This window comes from Alligator sinensis, unplaced genomic scaffold (genome assembly GCF_000455745.1).
Source record: "Alligator sinensis unplaced genomic scaffold, ASM45574v1 scaffold471_2, whole genome shotgun sequence".
Classification (NCBI taxonomy): Eukaryota; Metazoa; Chordata; order Crocodylia; family Alligatoridae; genus Alligator; species Alligator sinensis.
Genome location: NW_005842143.1, coordinates 985,365 through 1,008,757, shown reverse-complemented (window position 1 = coordinate 1,008,757; position 23,393 = coordinate 985,365). Strand labels below are relative to the sequence as shown.

At 47.4% G+C, this 23,393-nt stretch overlaps 2 protein-coding genes across 5 annotated transcripts in view; one reads left to right on the top strand and one right to left on the bottom strand.

Annotated features, from left to right (window-relative positions):
• The window catches only part of RGSL1 (regulator of G protein signaling like 1), a 62,511-nt gene extending 40,544 nt beyond the window's left edge, over nt 1-21,967 (top strand). Inside the window, exons 11-21 of the mRNA XM_025206166.1 lie at nt 544-737; nt 3,878-3,995; nt 4,654-4,750; nt 5,159-5,288; nt 6,525-6,702; nt 6,944-7,082; nt 7,840-7,964; nt 8,140-8,249; nt 18,586-18,681; nt 19,001-19,064; nt 21,014-21,967. Coding sequence (XP_025061951.1) covers nt 544-737; nt 3,878-3,995; nt 4,654-4,750; nt 5,159-5,288; nt 6,525-6,702; nt 6,944-7,082; nt 7,840-7,964; nt 8,140-8,249; nt 18,586-18,681; nt 19,001-19,064; nt 21,014-21,080 — 1,318 coding nt within the window. The 3' untranslated portion in view covers nt 21,081-21,967. The remainder of the gene's footprint in view (nt 1-543; nt 738-3,877; nt 3,996-4,653; nt 4,751-5,158; nt 5,289-6,524; nt 6,703-6,943; nt 7,083-7,839; nt 7,965-8,139; nt 8,250-18,585; nt 18,682-19,000; nt 19,065-21,013) is intronic.
• Nucleotides 1-23,393, bottom strand: part of RNASEL (ribonuclease L) — a 93,391-nt gene that overhangs the window by 41,941 nt on the left and 28,057 nt on the right. The gene's annotated exons all lie outside the window — the stretch shown is intronic.

The window sequence follows — 23,393 nt, the reverse complement described above, 5'->3', positions numbered from 1 at the left end:
GTAGCCGTGCCCAGGGAGTCATAGGCAGCCTCTCAACCTTATATATAAACAGCAAAGACATGGCGGGCGAGAATAAGAGGGGGTCTTGGGCCGGCCTTGACACGGAGCAAGGGACCTCGAGGAGATCACGGCCCTCCTAGAGGACCCCACCGTGACAGTCTCCATGATTTACACCAAAACTGTAATGGCTGAGTGATTCCATTTGGAGTCAGCCTCATAGGGTATATTCCCCTGAAACTACTGACCCATTGGAGGTTTCATCTGCCACATGGGAGCATGGCAGGAGGCTTGATTCCATAATGCCTAGTGAATTAGTAGATAAGTATCAGGCAGCTATCTGCTTTCCAGTGTTAGAGAAAATATATGCTCTGTGGCAGTGCCTTGGTTTGCCCATTCCCATGCACTAAGTTTCTAGGCTTTTCACTATCTCTGCAAATCAGACAAAAATTTACTGTGCCAGTGGAGAAGCTGGCATGGAGGTCCTGCTCTTAAGGTCCCATGCAGTGGAACTGTCATCTCAGCCGGTATATTCCTTCTCTTCAGGTGTTTCTTGGAAGTTCTGCACAATGCTGTCCACTTGGAATACTTCAAGCAATTTCTCATTCGACACAACTCTGAACATCCGTTGCTGTTCTGGCTTGCGGTGGAGAAGATGAGTGCTCAGACCAATGCCAACGCTCTGCGAGATGCAATCACCCATGTTGTCAAGAATTTCTTCCACTCCATAACCCCTCCTGGTATCCAGAATCTCTTCCTGCCGTTCTGTGGGGCTGGGCTTCCAGGGAAAGCAAAACTGATCAAGGCTTCTAGCTGAGTGTTAAAGCAAAGGAGATGGTCTCTCCTAGAAGGTTTTTTCTGGCAAGGAGATATGCAGAACTTTCACTAGGGCTGTTCGGAGGAAGTGTAGTATCCTCCAGTACCCATGGTGGGCATACACAACTTCCCTCATTTCCATATTGTTTAGGTGATGGGGATTAGGGGGGTGCGAAATTTTGCTTCCCCCAGGGGGCGTGGGCCCCTGATCTGTGCGCGGGGTTTCAGTAAGCTGCCACTGAAACCACAGTGACAACTGCTGAAACCCAGCGTGCAGATCCAGGAGCCCATGCCCCCTAGGAAGAGCTGGGGGAAGCGATCAGAGAGCTGGGGAATCGAACTTGGAGCTGGGGCAATGCTAGGGGGCTCTACCAGGGTCTTCCCTACAGAGCTCAGCCTGGTGGTGGGAGAGCCAGTGGCGGAGCCGGTTGGAGCACAGCCCTGGCTCCGAGCGCAGCCCTGGCCAGTGGCTCTCCCCCACCTCCCGCTGCTTCCTGTCACCAGGCTCAGCTCCATGGGATTGGCAGAGTCACCTGGAGTGCAGCCCAGTGGCGGGAGGCGGGAGAGAGCCAGGGCTGCGATCCAAGCAGCTCCTCCAGCCCCACGAAGCTCAGCCTAGTGGTGGGAGGCAGCGGGAGAGCCAGTGACCGAGCTACTCCAAGTGCAGCCCTGGAGATCACAGCTTGGCGGTGGGAGGCTCCACAGCCCACAGAGTTGAGCCTGGCAGTGGGGGGCTGTAGAGAGCCAGTGGCGGAGGCACTTTGAGTGAAGCCCTGGCCAGTGGCTGTCTGCCGCCTCCTGCCGCCAGGCTCAGCTCTGTGGGGCTGTGGGGCCTCCTGCCACCGGGCTCTGCTCATCAGAGCTACGCACCGAGTGGCTTCGCCACTAGCTCTCCCGCCACCGGGCTGAGCTCCCTGGGGCTGCCCTGGCAAGCACAGCCCAGCGGCTGGAGGCTCTGCAGCCCCACGAAGCTGAGCCTGGGGGCGGGAGGTGGCGGAGAGCCAGGCCAGGGCTGCACTCCAAGCGGCTCCACCAGCCTGCCCTCCCAGTGCTGCCACCAAGCACCGGGAGGAGCCCACTGCCACCCCAGGAGAGGAGGATACCACCTGCCTGCAGGTGCTGAGCATCATCGTGCCCTGAACCCCCTGGTGCAGTGCAGCCCAGCAGCTGCAGACAGGCAGCATCCGCTGCTCCCAGGGCTGCAGCAGGGGAAGCACCAGGCTCTCCCTGGTGCTCAGGGCAGGCTGCAGCGATGGAAAGGGGGCTGCTGCCACCCCAAAATTTGCTGTAGCCTCCTCCCTCCACACACCTGCCCTCCCAGCACTGCCACCCAGGCAGCAGTGGCAGCCTCCTGTCTCCTCCAGCCTCCTGTCATCCCACCCCTGGGAGGAGTCCAGCACAGCCCTCCTGGGGGTGCAGGCCCCCAGATCCGTGCATGAGATGACAGCAGGCTGCCACTGCCAGCAAGTGAAACAAGTTTTGCTTTCAACTATTTGAGGTGCAGTGTCACAAAAACCCTGCACCTATTTCCTTGAAACTTGGTAGGCTTCATGCCCTCAGAAGGAGCTACCATCCCTGCAATTTTCATCCGAATCAGGCAAGAAATGACAAAGTTATAGGCATTTTCATGATTCCCCATTAGAGCCTATGGGTGAAACATCGAAACATGTTGAAATAGCAAAACAGTTTTGACGAAACGGAACAGTGCTTCAAAACGAAATGAAACGCTGTCCCTTTGAAACGGCAAAACGGAAGTTGAAACGAAATGGTGCTGTTTCACACAGCCCTAATGGGGATTTAGTAATTTGTTGTACAGCTACATCCACAGTAAAATGTTTGTTTAGGTAGGTGACCAGCTCATGTTACACTGAGTCAATTCATGGAAGAACTGGTTTTGAAACAGTGCCAGAGCTATTAAAACTATAAATTAATACACTGGTTTTCCCCATCAATGGAAGAATCCTTGGAGGAGTCCTTATCAAGGACTGGCTTAAGGTCTCTGTGCACTGCTCCAGGTGAGGTAGAGACTCTTGTCCCTCAGCTGTATTTCCAGCTAGCTGCACCACAGATTTCTGCTGAATGCAGAGATCTTGCTGCAGGATTTAGGTCCCACTTTGTAGCAGAGTATACAGTCTTGAAAATCCTCACTACCCAGTCTAGTGTGACTTCTATTCAGCAGGGATCTTATTTCTCATTTTATTTCTCTTCATTTCATTGTTTCCTAAGACTCCTGTCCTTACAGGCACCTAGCACCCTATGGCCCTACTCAGGGAGCTACTGGTTTGGTTAAGGATGATACTACCTCAGGCAGAGGATTGAACTAGGTGACCTATGTAGGTCCCTTCCAGTCCTGTTTTTCTGTGATTTCTATGATGAACTTCACCTAGAGATTCCTGCTGTGGGGAGAATAATGCTTCCTTGTCTCCATTAGCTGTTACTGGACTCAGTTATAACACTTACAATGTGTGTAAGGTACCATTATCTCTGAAGACCCTACCACACATCCAAATTAGCTGGATTGAAACCAGCTATAAAGTTGTTACACGTTTTCAAGCACAAAATTTGTAGCTGGTTGGCTCTTTTTACTCTTTTTATAGATGGATGGACATTTTTATGGCATGATAATTACTTTGCATATGTGGCCAGTCTAAATTTATTGCACAACTAACCGTTGACTTGTGTGGTAAATACTTTGTGTGTGTGGCTGGTCTTTGCATCAGTGGCTGGTGTAAATTTATTGTGCAATAAACCAATTAATTGCATAATATATGTAAAATGTGGCAGGAGCCTAAGCGTATTTTTACAGACATAGGCATGGGTTTGAACATGCAGCAAAATAGTAAAAAAATAAGCTAAGCAATAATGGAAAATGTGTTCAGTAAAAGTGATAGAATGAGTAGTGATATTAAGCAGGGTGATGGATGATGACGACTCGGGTCCTTGTGACCTGAGTACAAGGTCACAAGGTGACCTTGACAAGAGAGAGGGAGTAATTTTCTAGATAATTCAGAAATTATAACACAGCTCATGTGGATGATAGGAAGTTATCCTGTGTCTTTTCCAGAGGAACTGCTGCAGTGCAATGCTCCCATCATCAAAGAAATAGCCAAGGCCAGCATGGTCACCAGCTCCATGTTAATAACAGCACAGCACTTAGTCATGAAAGCAATGGACGAGAAATGGTAAGGGCTCCTGAGCCTTCCTGAGATGCAGGGCACTGTTGCTAAATTACTTAATAGTGGTTACACAACCACATTTCCCACATGGGGAAACACTTCAGCATTAGACTGCTTTCTCTACACCTTGTTCATAGGTTTATAAAGTAGCCTGCTCAAATATATGTGCTAATGTTGGAAAATAAGACAGCAAGGCCGACACTAAATCTCAAAGTGCTAACTCAGTCCTGCCTGGCCCCAGCAAAGACTTGCAGCTGATGGAGTGGAGGCTACCTGTATAAGGACAGTAGGGTTGAGTCTGTTCATTTTAATATTCAAATATATGTACATGTTATGTTAAGGGCAGGCCATGACGGTCCTTTCTTAACCGGGAGTTCAGGAGCAGGGTACTACACAGAAATGGCAGCCCCTATATGCTTTAACTTGTGGTTAGCAGGAGAGGCTTGTGGGGAGGGGCCCCAGATATTGTTTAGGTTCACCTTCTGCCTCAAGTTTCCCCACAAAAATGGAAGTGGCATAAAGAGTCTTGATCAATGTAGAAATTAATTCCCTGCTCTGCTTTCTCCTGATAACAACCTTTACTAACCTCACCTTCAGCTTTCAAGGGCAGTGAGTCTGGTTGCCCTTGGCATGCTTTCACATTCCTGGGGGTCCATTCTGGCAGGTTTCATATGTACCAAGACCTGTTCCCTGGGAGCAATGTTTATGAGACTCACGCTGTCAAAAAGCAGAGAAAGGGAACCTTCATGAAGGACAACCTGGTGAGTAAGGAGAACCTGGTGACGTGATAATGTGCCAGAGAGGGGACGGCCAGTATGTTTTGCAGATGTGCTGATGTAAATGCAAAGGGTGTCAGGCAAGAAGAGCACATGCAGGGCTGCAGAACAATGGCCAGAGAGGGAGTTAATATCTATAGGCCCAGTCCTGTAAGGTCAACTGCAGGAAAAGACCTCTGTGGAGTTCAGTGATTTCACATAGTGGTTTAGTTCATAATCGTAGGTGCTCGTGGAGGGGGATCCTTCATCATTCAGACCTTGGGGGATAGGACTGGGATAATTATTTTAAGGCATCCCCATCTAGCCCACAGTTAATTACTGCCTTCCCTTGCTGCCTCAGTAACTGCTGTAGTGCTATGTGTAGGCTGAAACCATCTATGCTCTCTAACACAGAAAAGAGTCTGGTTTATGCTACGTGCCTTTATCAGGAGCATCTGCAAGTTCCAGAGGGAGATGGCCAGTCCAAAATCTCGCAGAGTGTTTGAGACCTTTCTCCACAGGGAGCTAACAAACAAAAAGGAAAGTATGTCTAGATCCATGCCTTGCTCCCTTCCTATCCTCAGGACCTCTTGTGTGGAAGGGTGTTTTCTTACCAGGGAGTCCTCTGTTCAAAGCAGGTGAGAAGCCTGGATACCACCTGGTTCAGAACAAATGAAGCTGCTGGGTTGTTCTGTCCATAGCAAGAATCTGCTCCCAAGGAATTAGCCACTGGAGAAGGGACTCATGGCCTCTAGTCTAGGAGAGCAGAGCACTCAAGATGGCATGTGGCACCTAAACCAAGTACCTGGGTACCTAGTGTTAATCTAAGCACACATGCAAGTGGGCTTTTTATACACCCATTAGGTAACATCACCTAGGCATCACAGTTCAAAGACCAGGCCCCACCAGTTGGGCACCAACTCTGTCTTTGGGAATAATCCAGACTCACCCAGTGCGCCTCCCAGCTACTGCTTGTAGTAGTGAGTCTGTGGAGCAGCATAGGAAGTGTTTACACAGCCTCTGATCTTGCTAGGGAGCACAACCATGAGAGCCTCCCCTCCTCTCTTCCAGCCACTTGCTCCTGGTCTGCACATGCCAAATGGCAAAGAATGCCATGAGGCCTGTTTGGTGTGCACCCATCACAGTGCTCTTTCCCAGGCATGCTTTGTGGCACAATCCAGAGCTTCTCTCATTGCATTTGCTGTACATTTTTCAGTATTTGGCACATATGGAATGGGAGCAAAAGGATGGGCAGTTTTGTGGCAGTGCGCCCTAGCAGTCAGAGGCTGTGTCAACATGCCCTTAGCCCCTGGCTACAGACATTAACATCTACCATATGGTGACTTACCTGTAGCAGTAGCATAAATCCTTTTCATGTAATGCCTTGGTGTAGTGCTTTAACATATATAGGAAAGAACACTTTAGGTGGGGTAGGGGTTAGGATACAGGTTGGTATTGTCAGAAATATTTTAAGGTCTTGGGGTAAGTTGGTAGGCAGACACCATATGTGCATAACTGAAAGAAACAGCAAGGCCAGTGACATCTGCACCAGTGGATTTGAGTCTCACTCTTACTTCCAGTCCAAATGCAACACACCCACTCCTGGTTCAAGCAAGATAAATTATTTAAAGCTGCAATATTGTATATAAGATGCTGGAAAATGTGATGCTGGAAAACATCCCATAGTGTTTAAAACTCACTGTTTGCCTCATACCTTAGATAGCGACTCCAGGACACCAACAGAGAAGATTTCATTGCATCTTCCATTTTGCTCTCTCAGATCTGCCCTCCAGCTCCATACGCACTAACTTTGTAGGGTCTAGCCCCCGCCAGAACATGCCTACCACCAGCACAGGAGAGGATGTTGAAGCAGCAGTTATAAAGCGCCGCGTCTTAAACCGACTAATTACTGTCAGCTTTCTAGTCAATGACCTCTGGTTCTTCCTGGAGATTGACAAGTAAGCATCCTCTGCTCCACTAGCTCAGCCCTGGCCATCAAACAGTAGGTTTTTGGGGGGCAGGGGTGCTCCTCTTTATAGCTCTCCACTTTTCATGGACTAACATATCCATTGGGCCAGAGAGTGAGTATTACCATTTATTCTAATTGCTAGGCCACTTAGCTGGAAGGGAGGAGATCTTGGTCCTTGTCTCTACTCCAAAGAAATGTAATATAAAATACTTAACAGTTTTCCATTGTAGGTTTTGTAAGCTGTCTGATTCAGCTGCAGCACTAGCCACCTGCGGAATGTACTCCGAGAAAGAAGCTGCCTTTTTAAAGAGCAAAGCAGTCATGATCGCTAAAGTCTTCCTGCACTCGGAGGTGCCCCCTAAGCTGCGGGTAGGATGCTGGAATATGTCCACCATGCTTACCACTGAGAAGACTTAGGAACCTTTTAGATTGGGGTCTGTCTGACAAGTGGAATGAGGAATAGGATTGAATCTGCTCTAGCAAAACCTACTCCAGTTCTGAAGACTGGTCCATGACATGGTCTGAAATCAGGCAGTGGCATCAGTTCAGGTCTTAGTGGACAGGAGCCCCTTATCATGAAAAACTGCTGTCACAGCTGATCCTCATGGCAATCCAGAAAGAGTGAGGACTGAATGGCAATGGAAACTGAGCAACCTCCACACTCCTTCAAGCCTGGGTAGAAGCACATAAGCTGCCACTGCAGTCAATGGAGGAGATCCTTTCAGTCTGTGACCGCTAGAGGTCACTGATATCCAACCTGTGGTGTGCTGCTGTTTTGTTTATCCTTATGTCCAGGGATTTTTAGGGTGGTGGGATTAGATGAAAGGGACAGACATGGATTTCCTTTGGTTTTTGGCTGCTTAGCTAGGAAATAGACAAGCATGCTCTCTGGACACTTCTGAGTTATAGCAATGTTTCTTAAGTTGACAGCAGATTCAGATTCATGCTTCTCTCTTGGTCTAGGGGAAGCTGTGTTATTGCCAGACTCTCTCTCCCTCCTTCCAAAGAAACCATGAGTGCAGATGGGATGCTAGTAGGGCAGGCAGCAGGACAGTGTATGTGTTCAGTAGGGCTGCTGCCCATATGTCAAACCACACTTGTGACGTAGCCTCTGTTCCGTGGCTAGGTGAACATAACGGAGGGACAGAGAGACTACATCCGAAACTTAACTTCCAAGGCGACAGTGGATCGCAGCCTCTATCATGGGGTCATACTTACTGTGTTCCCAGTCCTGATATACTTCTGGAGAAGGTAAATGTGCCTCTCTCTTGGTTTAGGGGAAGCTGTGTTATTGCCAGACTCTGTCTCTCCCTCCTTCCAAAGAAACCATGAGTGCAGATGGGATGCTATTTCCAGCCACAATCCTCATAAAAATTAAGGGTTTGGCTGTTAATGTGCTGCATTTGCCTTAACATTTCCCTTTCAGATACTGCAACTGGAGGGTAATGGAGTCCTTCCGCAAGTACCAGAAAGGGAAAAGATTTGTCTCTACACCCACCAAAACTTCACCTGAAACATCTGGCATCTTCAGTGGGGGTAAGTCCAGATGCAGGGTGGGCAAAATATGGCCCATGGGCTGGATCCAGCCTGCCAACTGCACCGCTCCTCATGGGACTAAGCCCTGCCTGCTTCCACCCAGGGCAGCCTGTGCCACACTTCCACCCATGCCCGCTGACAGCCCTGGCCCTGGCCTGCATGCACAGCTTCCCAGCGGGGCTACTCCTGGGTACTGCTCAGCTCCCTCTGCATCCAGTGGCTTCTCCTCCTCCTGCCCTTTATGCACTAGTTCCCGCACACACGTGCACACTCCACACCTGCCCAAGCCTCCTCACCCCACCAAACCCCAACACAGTATAGAAGAGTAACACTTTATTTTGAGCCAGTATGCAACCACCTCTATATACACTATGCAAAAACACATAGAAAAGGACAAAATTATTATTTAAAATAAAATTAAAATGTTAAAGTAGATGCTTGATTTTTAGTATGCGATTTGGGTTTTTTTATAAATAATATGTTAAAACGATACCTTCTGGAAGATTATATGTGTGCAGCCCTCAACAGCTCACCAAAACTTGTTAAGTGGTCTGCCAGCCAAAATAGTTGCCCATGTGTTAGAGACAGAGTTTCCTTTGTGTCTTACACATTGCAACATCAAATATGCTGCACATTTGTCCTCTCAGCCTTGCTTGGCTTCTGATGGCCTCAGGAGAAGATTGTCAGCAGGTTCTGTAAGAGGACGGAATGATCCCATACACCAGGACAGGCTGGGGATCAACTGGAGTGGGACCCTACCCATGACTGGGCGATACACATTGAGGGCTACAGGTTGTACAGAAGGGACAGAGTAGGGAGGAAAGGGGGCAGGGTTGCTCTCTATGTAAAGAAACATTATACACCTACCCTAATCAAAATGGGATCAGAGGAGGAGAAAGTTAAGGTATTGTGGGTTAGGATACATGGAGGTCGAGGGGAAAGGGACTTGGTGGCAGGGGTCTGCTACAGACCATCCCAGCAAGAAGAAAAGCTAGACTTGGAATACTTGAGGCAGCTCTCAGAGGCCGTACAGTCTAGGGATGTGGTTGTCATGGGGGACCTAAACTACCCTGATATCTGCTGGGAGGAGCAGTCAGCCAAATCCAATCATTCGCAGAGGTTCTTAACTTGCGTGCAGGACCTTCACCTAATGCAGGAGGTATACGGTCCCACTAGGGGAAATGCCTTACTGGACTTGGTGATAGCAGATCCAAGTAATTACAGACCGGTCAGTCTCACCTCCATCCTTGGAAAGGTCTTTGAAAAGATTATGAAGGATCATATCTGTGGGAGTCCAGCGGAAAAAATAATGCAGCAGGGAAACCAGCATGGATTTGTAGCAGGTAGATCATGCCTGACCAATCTGGCTTCATTTTATGATGGTCACAAAATGCTTGGACGCAGGAGTAGAGGTAGATATCGTTTTCTTGGATTTTAGCAAGGCCTTTGATACAGTATCTCATCCCATTCTCATAAATAAATTAAGAGGCTGTGATATAGGTGTTTACACAGTCTGGTGAGTGGCAAATTGGCTTAGCGGTTTCACCCAGAGAGTGATAGTAGACAAGTCGGTATTGACCTGGAAAGATGTGGGTAGTGGGGCCCTACAGGGTTTGGTCCTTGGACCTGTACTCTTCAATATCTTCATCAGTGACTTGGATGTGGGTGTGAAGTGTACTCTGTCCAAGTTTGCGGATGATACTAAATTGTGGGTTGAAGTGCACACTCCGGAGGGTAGGGAACGATTGCAAGCAGACCTGGACAGGTTAAAAAAGTGGGCAGTACACAATAGGATGCAGTACAACAAGGACAAGTGCAGAATGCTGTACCCAGGGCGCAGAAATATCCAGCACACCTGCTGGCTGGGAAGTGACCCTCTCAGCAGCACAGAAGTGGAAAGGGATCTTGGAGTCACTGCCGACTCCAAGATGAACATGAGTCATCAGTGTGACGAAATCATTAGCAAAGCTAACTGCACTTTATCATGCATCAGCAGATGTATGACAAATAGAGCTAAGGAGGTGATACTTCCACTCTATGTGGCATTGGTCAGACCGCAGTTGGAGTACTGTGTGCAGTTTTGGGTGCTGTACTTCAAGAAGGATGTTGATAGACTCGAGAGGGTCCAGAGGAGGACCACTCGTATGGTTAGGGGTTTACAGGACAAGCCCTGTGAGGAGAGACTGAGGGATCTGGACCTCTTCAGCCTTTGCAAGAGAAGGCTAAGAGGTGATCTTGTGGCCACCTGCAAATTCATTAGGGGACACAGCAAGGGATCGGAGATGCTCTGTTCACCAGGGAGCCTCTTGGGGTAACAAGGAACAATGGTCATAAACTGACAGAGAGCAGATTTACACGAGATATCAGGAAAAACTTCTTCACAGTAAGGGTGGTCAAAATTTGGAATGGGCTTCCAAGGAAGGTGGTGCTCTCCCCTACCTTGGGGTCTTTAAGAGAAGACTGGATAGGCATCTGGCTAGGGTTATCTGACCCCTGCCCTCTTTCGAGCCTACACAGGGGTTGGACTCAATGATCTGTTGAGTTTCCTTCCGACCCTAGCATCTATAAATCTATGTAATTGGAGAGAGTCCAATGGAGGGCAGTGAAAATGGTTAGGGGGCTGGGGCATATGACTTAGGAGAGGCTGATGGAATTGGGCGTACTTAGTCTAGAGAAGAGAAGACTGGGGGGGGCGGGGGAGGGGGATTTAATAGCAGCCTTCAACTACCTGAAGGGTGGTTCCAAAGAGGATGGAGCTAGACTGTTCTCAGTGGTGGCAGATGGTAGAACAAGGAGCAATGGTTTCAAATTGCAGCACGGGAAGTTTAGGTTAGATGTTAGGAAAAACTTTCTCACTAGGAGGGTAGTAAAGCACTGGAACAGGTTACCCAGAGGGGTTTCAGAATCATAGAATAACAGAAAATTAGGGTTGGAGGGGTGTAGGTTGTAGCCGTATTGGTCTACGGACATAGGCAGACAAGGTTCTTTGGGTGAATCTGATATCTTTCATTAGACCGACTTAAATAGGATTGGAAGCATAAACTAGTGTGCCCCTGGAGGCTGGGGGAGCATGGCGACCGCCCACAGGTGGCAGCAGTGGTGGGGGCACGGGCAGCGGCGAGTGGGAAGCTCCCGGCAGTGGGGGGGTGGGGGGTGGCGAGTGCTGACCAGAGGCAATCAGCGACTGTCTGCAGATGCCACCAGCAGCATTGGCAGTGCTTCTTTCAAGGGGTGCACCGCCAATCTCAAGGGGTGCATGTGCACCCGTGTGCACCCCCTTTGTTGCCAATGGTTGGAAGGGACCTCAGGAAGTCATCTAGTCCAACCCACTCTACAAAGCAGGATCATTCCAGCGAACACTTTGTCTAGCTGGGTCTTAAAAACCTCCAAGGATGGAGATTCCACCACCTCTCTGGGTAACCTGCACCAGTGCTTCACCACCCTCCTGTTGGATGAAAGACCAATGCATGGGTTCAGCATATAGACACGTATAGATCAAATGGGGAAAAGCAATGCTTTATCTAAAACCACTCATACTCACATACACACAGGCCAATCCACTGTTGCTCAGGTTCAGTCACGATGGCCAGTCGTGGTGCCTCTGGACAGGATGATCTTATGGGAGGAACGCTGGTAGTTTTCTCCCGAGTTGATGTGGATGGCATACGATGTCGTTGGGGCCAGGTCTTCACTGTCCTTTTATACTTAGTTTAGGCAGACTTTGCTGCAGTGCCCTTGACAACCTGCTTAGCCAATCACCTTGTTGCTGTTGAGCTGGCTCTCGTCACATACCTCATGGCTTAGGTATGCAGATGGTAAGATGGATGGTAAGGAGTTACTTTGATTTACAACATCCTGAGACAGGGGAGACAAGGTGTCTGCTTGCTCCTTATCTTCTTGTAGATGGTTTGTTTGTTCTTCTCAAGGCTGCTTTCTCAGTAGACTGGGTATGCTTGATACCATATTCATTCACTCACTCATGCATTCATCTAAAATTAATTTTTGATAATATTGTCAACGCTTCTAGTGAGAAAGTTCATCCTAATATCTAACCTAACCTTCCCTTGCTACAACTTGACACCATTGCTCCCTGTTCTCTCATCTATCACCGCTAAGAACAGTGTAGCTCCATCCTCTTTCGAATCCCCCTTCCGGTACTGAAAGGATGCTATTAAATCCCCTCGGTCTTTTCTTCTTCTTTCCTTTCCTCAGATCCTGAACTCAGCCATTTCATGGTCGCTGCTGCCCAAGTTGCCAACTTGTCCTTATTGAACCACGAGTTTTGTTTTGGACCAAACTTCCAATTTGTCTAGGTCTCTCTGAATCCTAATCCTACCCTCCAGCATATCTACTACTCCTGACAGTTTGGTGTCATCTGTAGACTTGCTGAGGGTGCACTCTGTGCCATCTTCCAGGACATTGATGAAGATACTGAAAGACACTAGCTTCAGAACTACCCCCTGGGGCCCTCCACTTGATCCCAGCTGCTAACTAGACGTCGAGCCATTGACTACTACCCTTTGAGTCCAATGATCCAGACAGTTTTCTGTCCACCTTACAGTCCATTCATCCAACTTGTACTTCCTTAGCTTGCCTGCAAGAATTTTGTGGGAGACCATATCAGAAGCCTTGCTAAAGTCACAGTATATGGCATCCACTGGTCTTCCTGCATCCACAAAGCCAGTCACCTCATAATAGAAGGCAGTCCGGTTAGTCAGGCATAACTTGCCCTTGGTGAATCTATGCTGACTGTTCCTAATCACCTTCTCCAAGTGCTTAGAAATGGATTCCTGAGGACCTATTCAATGCTTTTTCTAAGGATTAAGGTGTGGCTGATCCATCTGTAGTTCCCTGGATCCTCCTTTTTCCCTTTCTTAAATATGGGCACTATATCTGTCCTTTTCCAATCATCCGGGACCTCTCCCGATTGCCATGAGTTTTTAAAGATGATGGTCAATGGCTCTGCAATCACATTGGCCAACTCAGCACCCTCAAATTCATTCCATCCAGCCCCATGGACTTGTATATGTCCAGCTTTTCTAAATAGTCCCTAACCTGTTCTTTTGTCACTGTTGGCTGCTCACCTCCTCCCCAAACTATGCTGCCAGGTGCAGTAGTCTAGGAGCTGACCTTGCCTGTGAAGACTGAGGTAAAAAAGGCATTGAGTACTTCAGCCTTTTCCTCAGCATCCGTCACTAGGTTGCTTCCCCCATTCAGTAAGGGACCCACACTTTCTCTGATCCTCCTCTTGTTACTGACATACTTGTAGAAACCCTTCTTGTTAACTTTTGCATCCCTTGCTAGCTGCAAATCCAGTTGCACTTTGTCCTTCCTGACTTCAACTCTGCATGCCTAAGCAATACTCTTATATTCTTCCCTAGTTGTTTGTCCAAGTTTCCACTTCTTATAAGCTTCCATTTTGTGATTTTGTTTACTGAAGAGTTCCCTGCTAAGCAAAGCTGGTCTTTTGCCATACATGCTAGTCTTCCTGTGCATCAGGATGGTTTGTTCCTGTACTCTTAGTAAGGCTTATTTAAAGTACAGCCAGCTCTCCTGGACTCCTCCCCCTCAAGCCAGCTTCCTAGGGGATCCTGCCTATGAGTTCTTGGAGGAAATCAAAGTCGGCTTTTCTGAAGTCCAGGGTCCGTACTCTGCTTCCTTGCTTTCCCCAGGATCCTGAACTCAATCATCTCATGGTCACTGCTGCCCAAGTTGCCATCCGCTACTACATTCCTCATCAATTCTTCCCTGTTTGTGAGCAGCAGATCAAGAAGAGCACAGCCCTTACTTGGCCTCTCCAGCACTCGCATCAGGAAGTTGTCCTCAACATGCTCCAAAAACTTCCTGGATTGCCTGTGCACTGCTGTATTGCCCTCCCAGCAGATGTTAGGGTGATTGAAGTCCCCCATTAGAACCAGGGCCTGTGATCAGTAATCTTCCACTAGCTGTTTGAAGAAAGCAATAGGAAAACATGCTTCAGGGGTTTAAGTCAGGAAGGAATCACGCTCAGTAGCAGGAAAGCAAGCAAGGTCTGTGCAGACACAGTCCCACTCACCCTGTGGCTGTTTGGTCCAATGCCACTGCCATGGTAAGTGGCCACCTGGCTTGTGAGCTTGCCCTCTTGCCTCTGCCACTGGCCTTGACACTGGCCCCATCACCACCTGTGCTGGATCTGCTGCTGCCACTGCTACCTCATGCCCCCAGGCAAATCTGGAGGCTCCTGATATAAAGCACTGCACAATAACCTATGATGTATTCGCTGAAGGCAGAAGATAAGAATAGATGCATCAGAATTGCTCTGGCATGGAAAACCCTGTCATCCTATGTTAAAAATCGTTTTTTTTCAATCAGAACAGTCTCAAAACAGCTATAGCATCTCGCTTTCCCTCCCAAACACTTCATGAAAATCTCTCGGAGGCAGACTCCTTGACTGTACATTCCCTTCCAAATACAAGACATTAGAATCAGCATCATATCCTTTAAATGGATAATAAATTTAATAGACACTTGATAGTGTGTTCCTAAAAATATTCCACGCTTGCCAAAAAGAAGCTTGTATCAAAATAATTTTAGTTGCAAATCTGGCTCCCAGATAGGGGCTGGGCCAGAATCATTTCAGTCAACTCATTCCAAATGTCATTTCACTGACATTGATTGAGCCACATCATGCATGAACCAAGCACACTGAGTATAGGGAGAGATGCTGCAACAGGGAATTGACACAATGAGGTCCTAGGCTGGCAGGGGAGGGATTGGTAGACAGCTGGCCCTCTTGGGGATTTTATCTCCTGATCCTGACACTTCGTTTCAACACATTTAAGAATTTAAATAATAAAAATGATACTAAGAGACATTTACATTTAAATGTGTCACTCTGGCACCTTGATTTTTTAACTGAATATTAATAAATTGGGAAATTTTCTAATTGACCTCCAATGTTTAATCAAAACAGTTAACAGTTAAACAGAGATTAACATCCTCTGTAGATGTGGCACAGAGAGGGATCCATAAAACAGTCTAATCTGGTGTTTTACAGCTATTCCCTGTGTCTGTGTTACTCATGGTTCAACAAGAAAAAACTATCTGTAGTTACTATATTTACCTGAATCCAAGACAAGGTTTCTTTCCCCATTTAACATGAGGGAAAATGCCCCTTGCCTTTGATCCAAATACAAGTATTCCCAGAATCAGAATTGTAACTGCAACAGCTGCCTGTCCTCTCCCTTTCCCCTCCCCCCCCCTCCCCTTAGCCTCTGCCCCCCATGGCTGGTCCCTGATACCCCTCCCTTCCCCATGCAGCAACAGATGTGGCAGAGGCACATCCAGCCACAAGCTTGCCTGCCAGTCACCAACTGTGAAATCTTTGTGACTGGTGCTGATGTAAGAGGGGAAAAAGAAACCCAGTTTGATTCCCAGATCCAGGATGAGTTAGGGTGTCTGAATTTTTCTCTCAACTTTAAATTGAACATATTAAAGAAATCAGAAGCACCTTCTGATGACTTTTGCTAACACATTTTCCTGACTGTGATCATACTTTAAATCAGGAAATCAGGAGTTTCGAAGCTCCATCCTGCAGGGATGTCATCTGGTCTGCAGGGCTGGAAATCTGATGGCAGGTGGACAAGCAGCTTCTATAGCTCTGGAAGATGCAGCAGTTAACGCTGACCCTGCCAAATTTCCAGCCCCAAAGAGATCCCCACAGACCAGATGACACAGCTCTGAACTCTGGATCCAGTCCATGGACTGTCCTCATGTTCTGGATCCAGCCCACAGGCCCAGAGGAGTTTGATACCCCTATTTTAAATAATAAATCTTGTCTAATGAGGCTATTGACTAGCTGGATTAAACAGTTTTGAGAATTTCATTTATTTAATAACTCAAATGGTTAAGAAAAGCCCTAAGCACGTGATCACATGAAAGAACCTTGATTTGCCAAATCATGCTTCATGTTTAAATATATATTCATTGCAAAGAAGTAGCTAAGCATTGCACTAGTCATCATGACTAAAAACACTGCATGTGCACATTTCAAATTCATCCTTCTTCCCAACCTCACCTCTCTTCTTGCCTGAAGAACAAAGACTTAAATTTTTCTTCCAGCTGGTCACAAGGTGTCACTGTTGCCCCGCTTGTCTCTTGGGTCAGTCTGCATTTGAGTGATTTAATTGTGATGAAGACTGCTTTGTACTGGAAAGCTTATCTAACTTTATTTCAATCATGCAGCTGGTCCAATCAAAGATCTCACCCACACAAAAAGTTGCCATTCAGCATGACACATTTTCAGCAGCAGAGGGGTGTCAGAGCTGGAACTGTAGACATTTAGGATACCGTGGTAGATTTTCCTCTAAGAATATATGAATAAACTCTCACTCTGATGCTTAGGTCTCCTATACAGATGGGAAAAACTCAAAGGACAATTGCTATGTGACATAAAGATGGTGCTTCACTCTACACCTTGTAAATCAAATGGGTTTTTTTGTGGCTATGCACAACCAAATGCAGACAGTGACTGGTCTGCATGCAGGTATAGTGAAAACACATGTATGTGTGTTTTTGTGTATAAGTCAGTATTATATGAACACCTGAGTATGAGTGGAAGATCATATGTGGGACTGAGGAACTTCACGTACCATCTCTTTCCTTACCTAAGACACGATAAGACCCCCCTCAAAAAAATGGCTGCCTGGCCCTGGCCGTGGCCCTGCCTGCTATCCTCCAGACCTGTGTGCCCGTGGGGGGTCACCAGTTCTTTGCCCTTGCTGATTTCAACTGCTGGAACAAAAATGAAGATAAGCAGAAGTTCCTATTAGAGGTGCACTGATACATCGGTCCCATATCGCAGTGTTTCCCAACCAGTGCGCCGTGGCACAAAAGTGTGCAGTCAGAAATGAACAGGTGTGCAGCGGAATTTTGCCATGGCAATGAACTGCAATAGGTATGAGGATGGGGAATGACTTAACAGGTGTGCCATGGAAAATTTTTATTAATGTGTGTGTCTTGGGCTGGAATAGGTTGGGAAACACTATCATATGGGATCAGCACTGATATAAGGAATATAGACAGTATCAGCATTTGGCTTTTTTTGCCTGATGTGACCGACAGTGTGGCCAATATATGCCCCATGCATGTGCACAGCCGCAGTGCAGCACACAGGCAGCCAGGAGCCAGCTGGTAAGTCTGTTGTGAGGAAAGGGGTGTGAGGGTGGGGAGAGATCGAAGCCCCTGCAGTGAGGGAGGGAGTGGGGCTGGGGCAGGGGCTGTACAGCCAGGACAGGGTGTGAGTTAGAGCTGAGTGGCTGGTGCAGGGGGAGGGGGGGGGCAGCTCCTGCCACTGCATGCACCCCTGGAGGGCATGGGAGGCATGTGCCCTGAGATCTTGGCAGGGCGAGGGCAGGCTGCAGCTGTGGGCTGGGGCTGGAGGTGGCGCCAGGCTCTTCTCTGTGGGGGCTGGTCAAGGGCTGTGCTTGGGGTGGGCAGCAGCAGCACTGGGAGGAGGTAATGGGGGGGCTATGGCAAATTTTGGGGTGGCTGCAGCCCCCCCCCATAGCCCCTCTCCCTGCAGTGCCACCACCCGCCCCAAGTGTAGCCCAGTCCAGTCCCTGCCAGGAACAGCCTGGCGCCACCCTGGTGGGAGCTGTCCCTGCTCCCCCCAACACCCTATGCATGAGCTGCTTGCAGCTCCATCCCATGCCCCACTCCAGCCCCACTCCCTCCCTCATTGCAGGAGGCCTTGATCTGCCCCCTTCCACACCCCTTCCCCCACAACAGACTTACCAGCCCACGCCGTTCTCCAAGCTCCCCAGCTGCATGTCAGAATCAGATCAGTATCAGCTGATATGGCTCACTAAAAATCAGCCATTGGTATCAGCCAAAAAAATCTCTATCAGTGCACCCCTAGTTCCTATGTCACCCAGTCCACCTCAGATCTTTGACACAGGGTTGGTTGGTCATCAAGGAGACAGCTAAAATACTACAATAAATGAGACAGCTGGGGCACTTACAAAAGTTACAGTTTTCACATGAGTGGGGGTCTGAATCCTTGCTGTCTTGCTATCTGCATCCTTGCTGGATTGCTGTAAGCTGGTTGCTTCCTCCGTGCCCAAGAATGACCATCTCAGTCATATCTCCTGTCTGCAGGGACTGTAGCATGAAAATCCACTCTCACTGTTTACTCCTCTCAGTCCTGTCTACCAGTTCAGATATCAGGAGCAGAAGAAGCCTGTGAACCTGTGAGGGGGAAGCTGGGCAGTAGTAGAGAAAAAAGGGGTCTCAACTGGAGGTTCCTATTATCAGAGCAGTCATTGAGCCAAATTGTTGTGCCTTTTCTTTCCAACAGAGGATTTTCCAATCATTAGGTTTACACTGCTAAAAGGGATCCAGCTGCTCCTGCCTCAACCTCTTGAAGATGCAGAGTCTTCTATAGACCAACAGTGTAAGTACTTCTGCTCTGACATGCTCTGACCCAGGAGCTGAGTGCCCATGATAAGAAAGAAGCCTGAGGAATCAGACTGTCTTATTCTTATCACATTAAGATGCTGCCAGCAGCATCTTGGTAGCCTCTTTACCTCTTGCTGGCATCTTTATTCAGATTACTTTCTTGAGTTGTTCTTTTTACTAGTCTCAGGGGGAAAAATAAAAAAAAAAGCTTGGCTGTGAAATGTTATGAGATGTTATTAGTTGTTTGCATAGAGGCCGGGGCCTGCAGGATGATTTCCACAATATGACAGAAAGTTCTTTTGGTTTTATTGCAGCTTCATCTGGAAGCCTCAGCCGGAAGAAGCCAGCATCTAGCATCTTCCTGACCCAACCAACTGGGTAGGTAATGACTGGGAAATTTCAACTCCTCTCCTGACCTGGAAGTGGTGCTCACCAAGAGATGGGAAACCACTCATTACCCAGTTTGGGTGCTAATTGTGTGGGCTCTTCCAGCATTCTGCCCCATGCCGACCTTCCATAGGCAGAATAAAAAATGGAGAAAATACTCCTGGCTTGACTACAGAATACAGCGATAACTTTCTTTGTTCTCCCAATCATTGCTGGATGAACATACTCCATTACCAATCAATCAATCGCAGATAGTTAAGAGGATAATATCAAAGTTGGATCCTAAAAGTTACCACTCTATATTAGCTTTTACGTGCCTGAAAATAAGGCCAATTAACTGGTATTTGCTGAATAGCAATGATTTTTGTGCACCAATGTAAATTATATAATGAGCTGGAGCAGACAGATGAGCAGCTACCCTGGAGACCTCTGAGGGAGGTATGACCTTTAATGAGGTAATGAAAGAACACTTGAGGCTTCAACACATGGAATATTTACATTGGTATAAATGAGGGGCAGACAGACAACATGAATCCTATTACCAGTGTTGTTGCCTGAATTTCTTGTAGAAACATGGGAAAACCCACTGGGAAGATGACACCAATCTATATATACACTTGCTGTGTCTACAGCTATCCCGTGTAACAGTTTGCTGTAGGCCAAGGCTGTCAAACATATGACCTATGAGCCAGATCTACATAGCCATGTCATCTAGCCAACACAGGAATCTTAGAAGGGATGCATGTTCATGGCAGGGGAGTGAACAATGGCCGTTAATTCCCATAGTTCCCTGATACTGCTTGCCCCACCACCGGAGGCAGGTCTGGAAGTGGTCCACAAGGACAGTTTGCCTACAGTAAGGATGAGGGGTGGGGAAAGGAGGAGTGCAAAACCAGTTTGGCATCCCTGCTGCAGGTAAACAGTATATTGCCTGTTCCCTTGTGTAGCTGTAAGGAACTGCAATAGGAACTGCTGCAAGCAGTCACCCCAGGATAGCTGTTCAACTGTCTGAGCTGGATCCCCAGTAATTTACACTGATGTACAAAACCGATGTAAATTAGGCTGCTAGAAATGCGTTGTGTCCATGCCCAAAGTTAGATACTTAATGTATGGTATCGGGTGCCTAGCATTTGGCACCCACATGTTAGCCAGAGTTCACATCTAAAAAAATCACCTGCTTGGGGGAAGCATATAAAGATTTCTTCCTATAGAGAAAGGATATCCCTGCAACTAAAGCACAAAACTGGGAGTCAGGGGATACTGCCTCAGTCCTTTGCTTTGCCACAGATTCCCCTCTGAAATCTCTTTGTACCGTAGCTCACCATACTTGCAGAGAGGTTGCAAGGAGCACTTTGCATACCCAAAAAAGGCACTCTGATCCCATATGATGGGGCCATTTATGTGCTCCGTGTAATTTCCACTACTTTCTCCAGTTCCACTTTAAATGTCCCAGTCTGGAGGTTATTCTAGTCAGTCAAATTTCCTATTGGGGTAGCTTCCCTAATACTCCATCTAAGTTTTCTGTTCCTTGATTTAATTTCATTGCTTCTGATTCCCGCACTTGGACCGCTCTAATGCACCACACAAGAGGAGTCAGTGAAGAGGAGGGTAAGCCAGCTGACTGTTAGGTAGACATGGGAGTCAGAATGGTTAAAGAATAAATGTGCATGGAAACATGACCTTAGATCAAGGCAGAATGCCAGCAGGAAGTAATGAGGACATGTTAAAGCTTGTCCTGCTTCTAAGGAAAGACTGTATCCCTGGCAACACGGGTGTCAGGTAAACCAAAATTATGGATTGAAGGGTTTATTAAATTCTCAGATCTGTTACAATCCTAACCCAATCCAAACAAAACTGTATGGTCTAAGCAAAGACCTTTGTGCTGTCCTCCTCCCGGGTCACACTACAAATCCCAATATTCTTTTTTCTTTTGCCTTCAGGCAGCAGCTTCCTGATATTTTAAAAAGTCACTCTAATAACCCATTCAGGCTTCCCCTATTTGAGTGAGATCAACAGCCTCTGTCCATCTGAAACTTGCTCTGAAGACACTTCATCTTCAGTCCTTCAGGTCAGGACTAGAGCATACTGACAGGTCAGTGCTGGGAAAGTAAGACAAGATTCTTGGGGGATGTGGTACTTCCAAACTCGGGTGCCTTGGCAAACAACTGTCTGCAGTGGGCAGTGGCAGTGTCCTCTGTCGTTAATGTCCAATCAGTGGCCTCTCTCCCCATAAAAAGGAAATAAGTCTCCAGGCACTTCAGCCAAATACTACTGGATTCCTCCTGACTCCAGGGTTGGCATTTGGGCACACTATTTTCCTAGGTGCCAGGCTCCCGTCCAGTTTCCCAGAGAGAATCATTCCAACAACTTACCCACTGTAAACCTGCAGCCAGTGGACTGCTCTGAAGCACTTACATTTTGGGAGAGCCTGATTTTTCTGCAATGCCTTGTGTACCCTTGTTGCAGCTACCAATGACCTACTGCTGATAGATTTATGCCACTGCAACCCTGTTGTGTGGATAAACAAAGCCTCCATAACATGTTCTTTGCAATGCTGGAGCTTCCATGTGCTTGTAGCCAGGACAAGTTGCACTGTGACTAGCCAAGGCTGAGATCATCTTTGCCTTTGTACACCAATATAGCTCAGCTCTGCCAAAAACTGAAATCCCCAGTGTAGCAAGGCAAAGGGAGCACTGTCAGGCACACAGATTACCTTTTCAATTGTTAGGTCTCAGCCAGTTGCAGAGGATGATGCAAAGCCTTTCCTCTCTCCACAGGACCAGAGGGAGGCCTTATGCTCCAATGTCACCTCCTTAGAGTATTTCCTACTGAACTGTGCACAGCAGAAAGTCCTGAGTCTTCAAACAAGCACTGAGAATTAAATGTTCTGTTTGTCAGTTGTGTGCCTAGTATTCTCCTACCTACAAGTTATAGGTATTGTGCAATTTCTTAAAGACCAGCTACACGTGTAAAGTAGCGGTCATGCCATAAAAAGCTCCAATCAGCTATAAGTTAGACCTTGAATATGTGTACTAACTGTATAGCTAATTGCTATCACGTTTTAATTTGCACATGTAGCAGGATCTCTGCTGTGGCTAAGAGCCCCATCAGCTGACAGGGCCCCCAGCCACAGGACTATACTGTGGCCAGTGTAAAACCCCAGGGACTGGGGAATCATGGCTGCCATGGTCTCTCCCAGGTTTGGGGGGGGGCACCACCACACCTGGGATTCCCTCAACTGGGGTGGGGTTCAGCCACAAGAGCTTGCTTCTTGCTGGCACATGGAGAGCCCCAGATCAGGCTCCCTCTACACCAGCAGTAAGGCATGGTGGGATGGCAGGGATGATGTGTGGCATGGCAAGAGGCCTGTGTGGACCATGCATTAGATCCCATTGTGCCTTTACCTGCATGTGTAGAGGGGGCCTAAGAGAGAGAGAGCTCCACAGTCAGTTCCTGTCCTTCCAGACTGAACAGCAACTCACAAATCAGGGAATCCATCTCCTGCTCTCTTCCTCTCTTTAAGGAAACTGCAGATCTTCTGGGATGTTTACATCCTCTTGTACATGGGACCCACACTGCAAACAGGCCCTGCACAGGAGAGAGAGCAAAAATCTCCCAATCCCCCTCCCCACTGCAGCTATGTAGAGGATACACCCGTTCAATGGAAAGTGCAGGGACTACTTGCCAAGACCAGCTCTGGCCTTCATGGCGCAGTTATATTATACTGGAGTGTCCATACACATACATTTTAAGAGGTGCCAAATCCAAGGAAGGTGGAAGAATATTGCAGCTCAAAAATGTACACAATTCATGGCTTTGGAGTTCTCTTGCTCAGTCTCCCAGGTTCTTGGAGGTTAGTGCTTCTAGAGCAAGCCAGGAAAACCAGGCAATGCAGGAGCAAAGGGCTGTCAGAAAAATGTATCTGCATTGGAATCAGTTAAGGTTTTGTATCCACCCTAATAGCAATTAGTAGAACTCATCCTTTGGTGAAAATTAGCCAGTTAAACCCCATATTGGAGGTATTTATTGAATGGGTAGTAAAAAAAAAAAAAAAAATCACACCAACCTCCTTCCATGTGGCATAAACTGGCAAATAGGTTAACAAGATACTGCAAAAGGTTTTTTTCTTTTCAGATGGGGGTGTAATGCATCATCTCCTTCAGTTTTGCACAACTAAGTTTTAAACTTGGGTATTGAAGCTCAGTGTTTATACCTACATTTAAAAGGAGGTTTTCCCACTGGTTGTGCAATAAGGTTTCAGGAGCCTGGTGAAAATGTGAGAGAATTTCCTGGAAAAATTAATTTATTTTATTTGTGTCT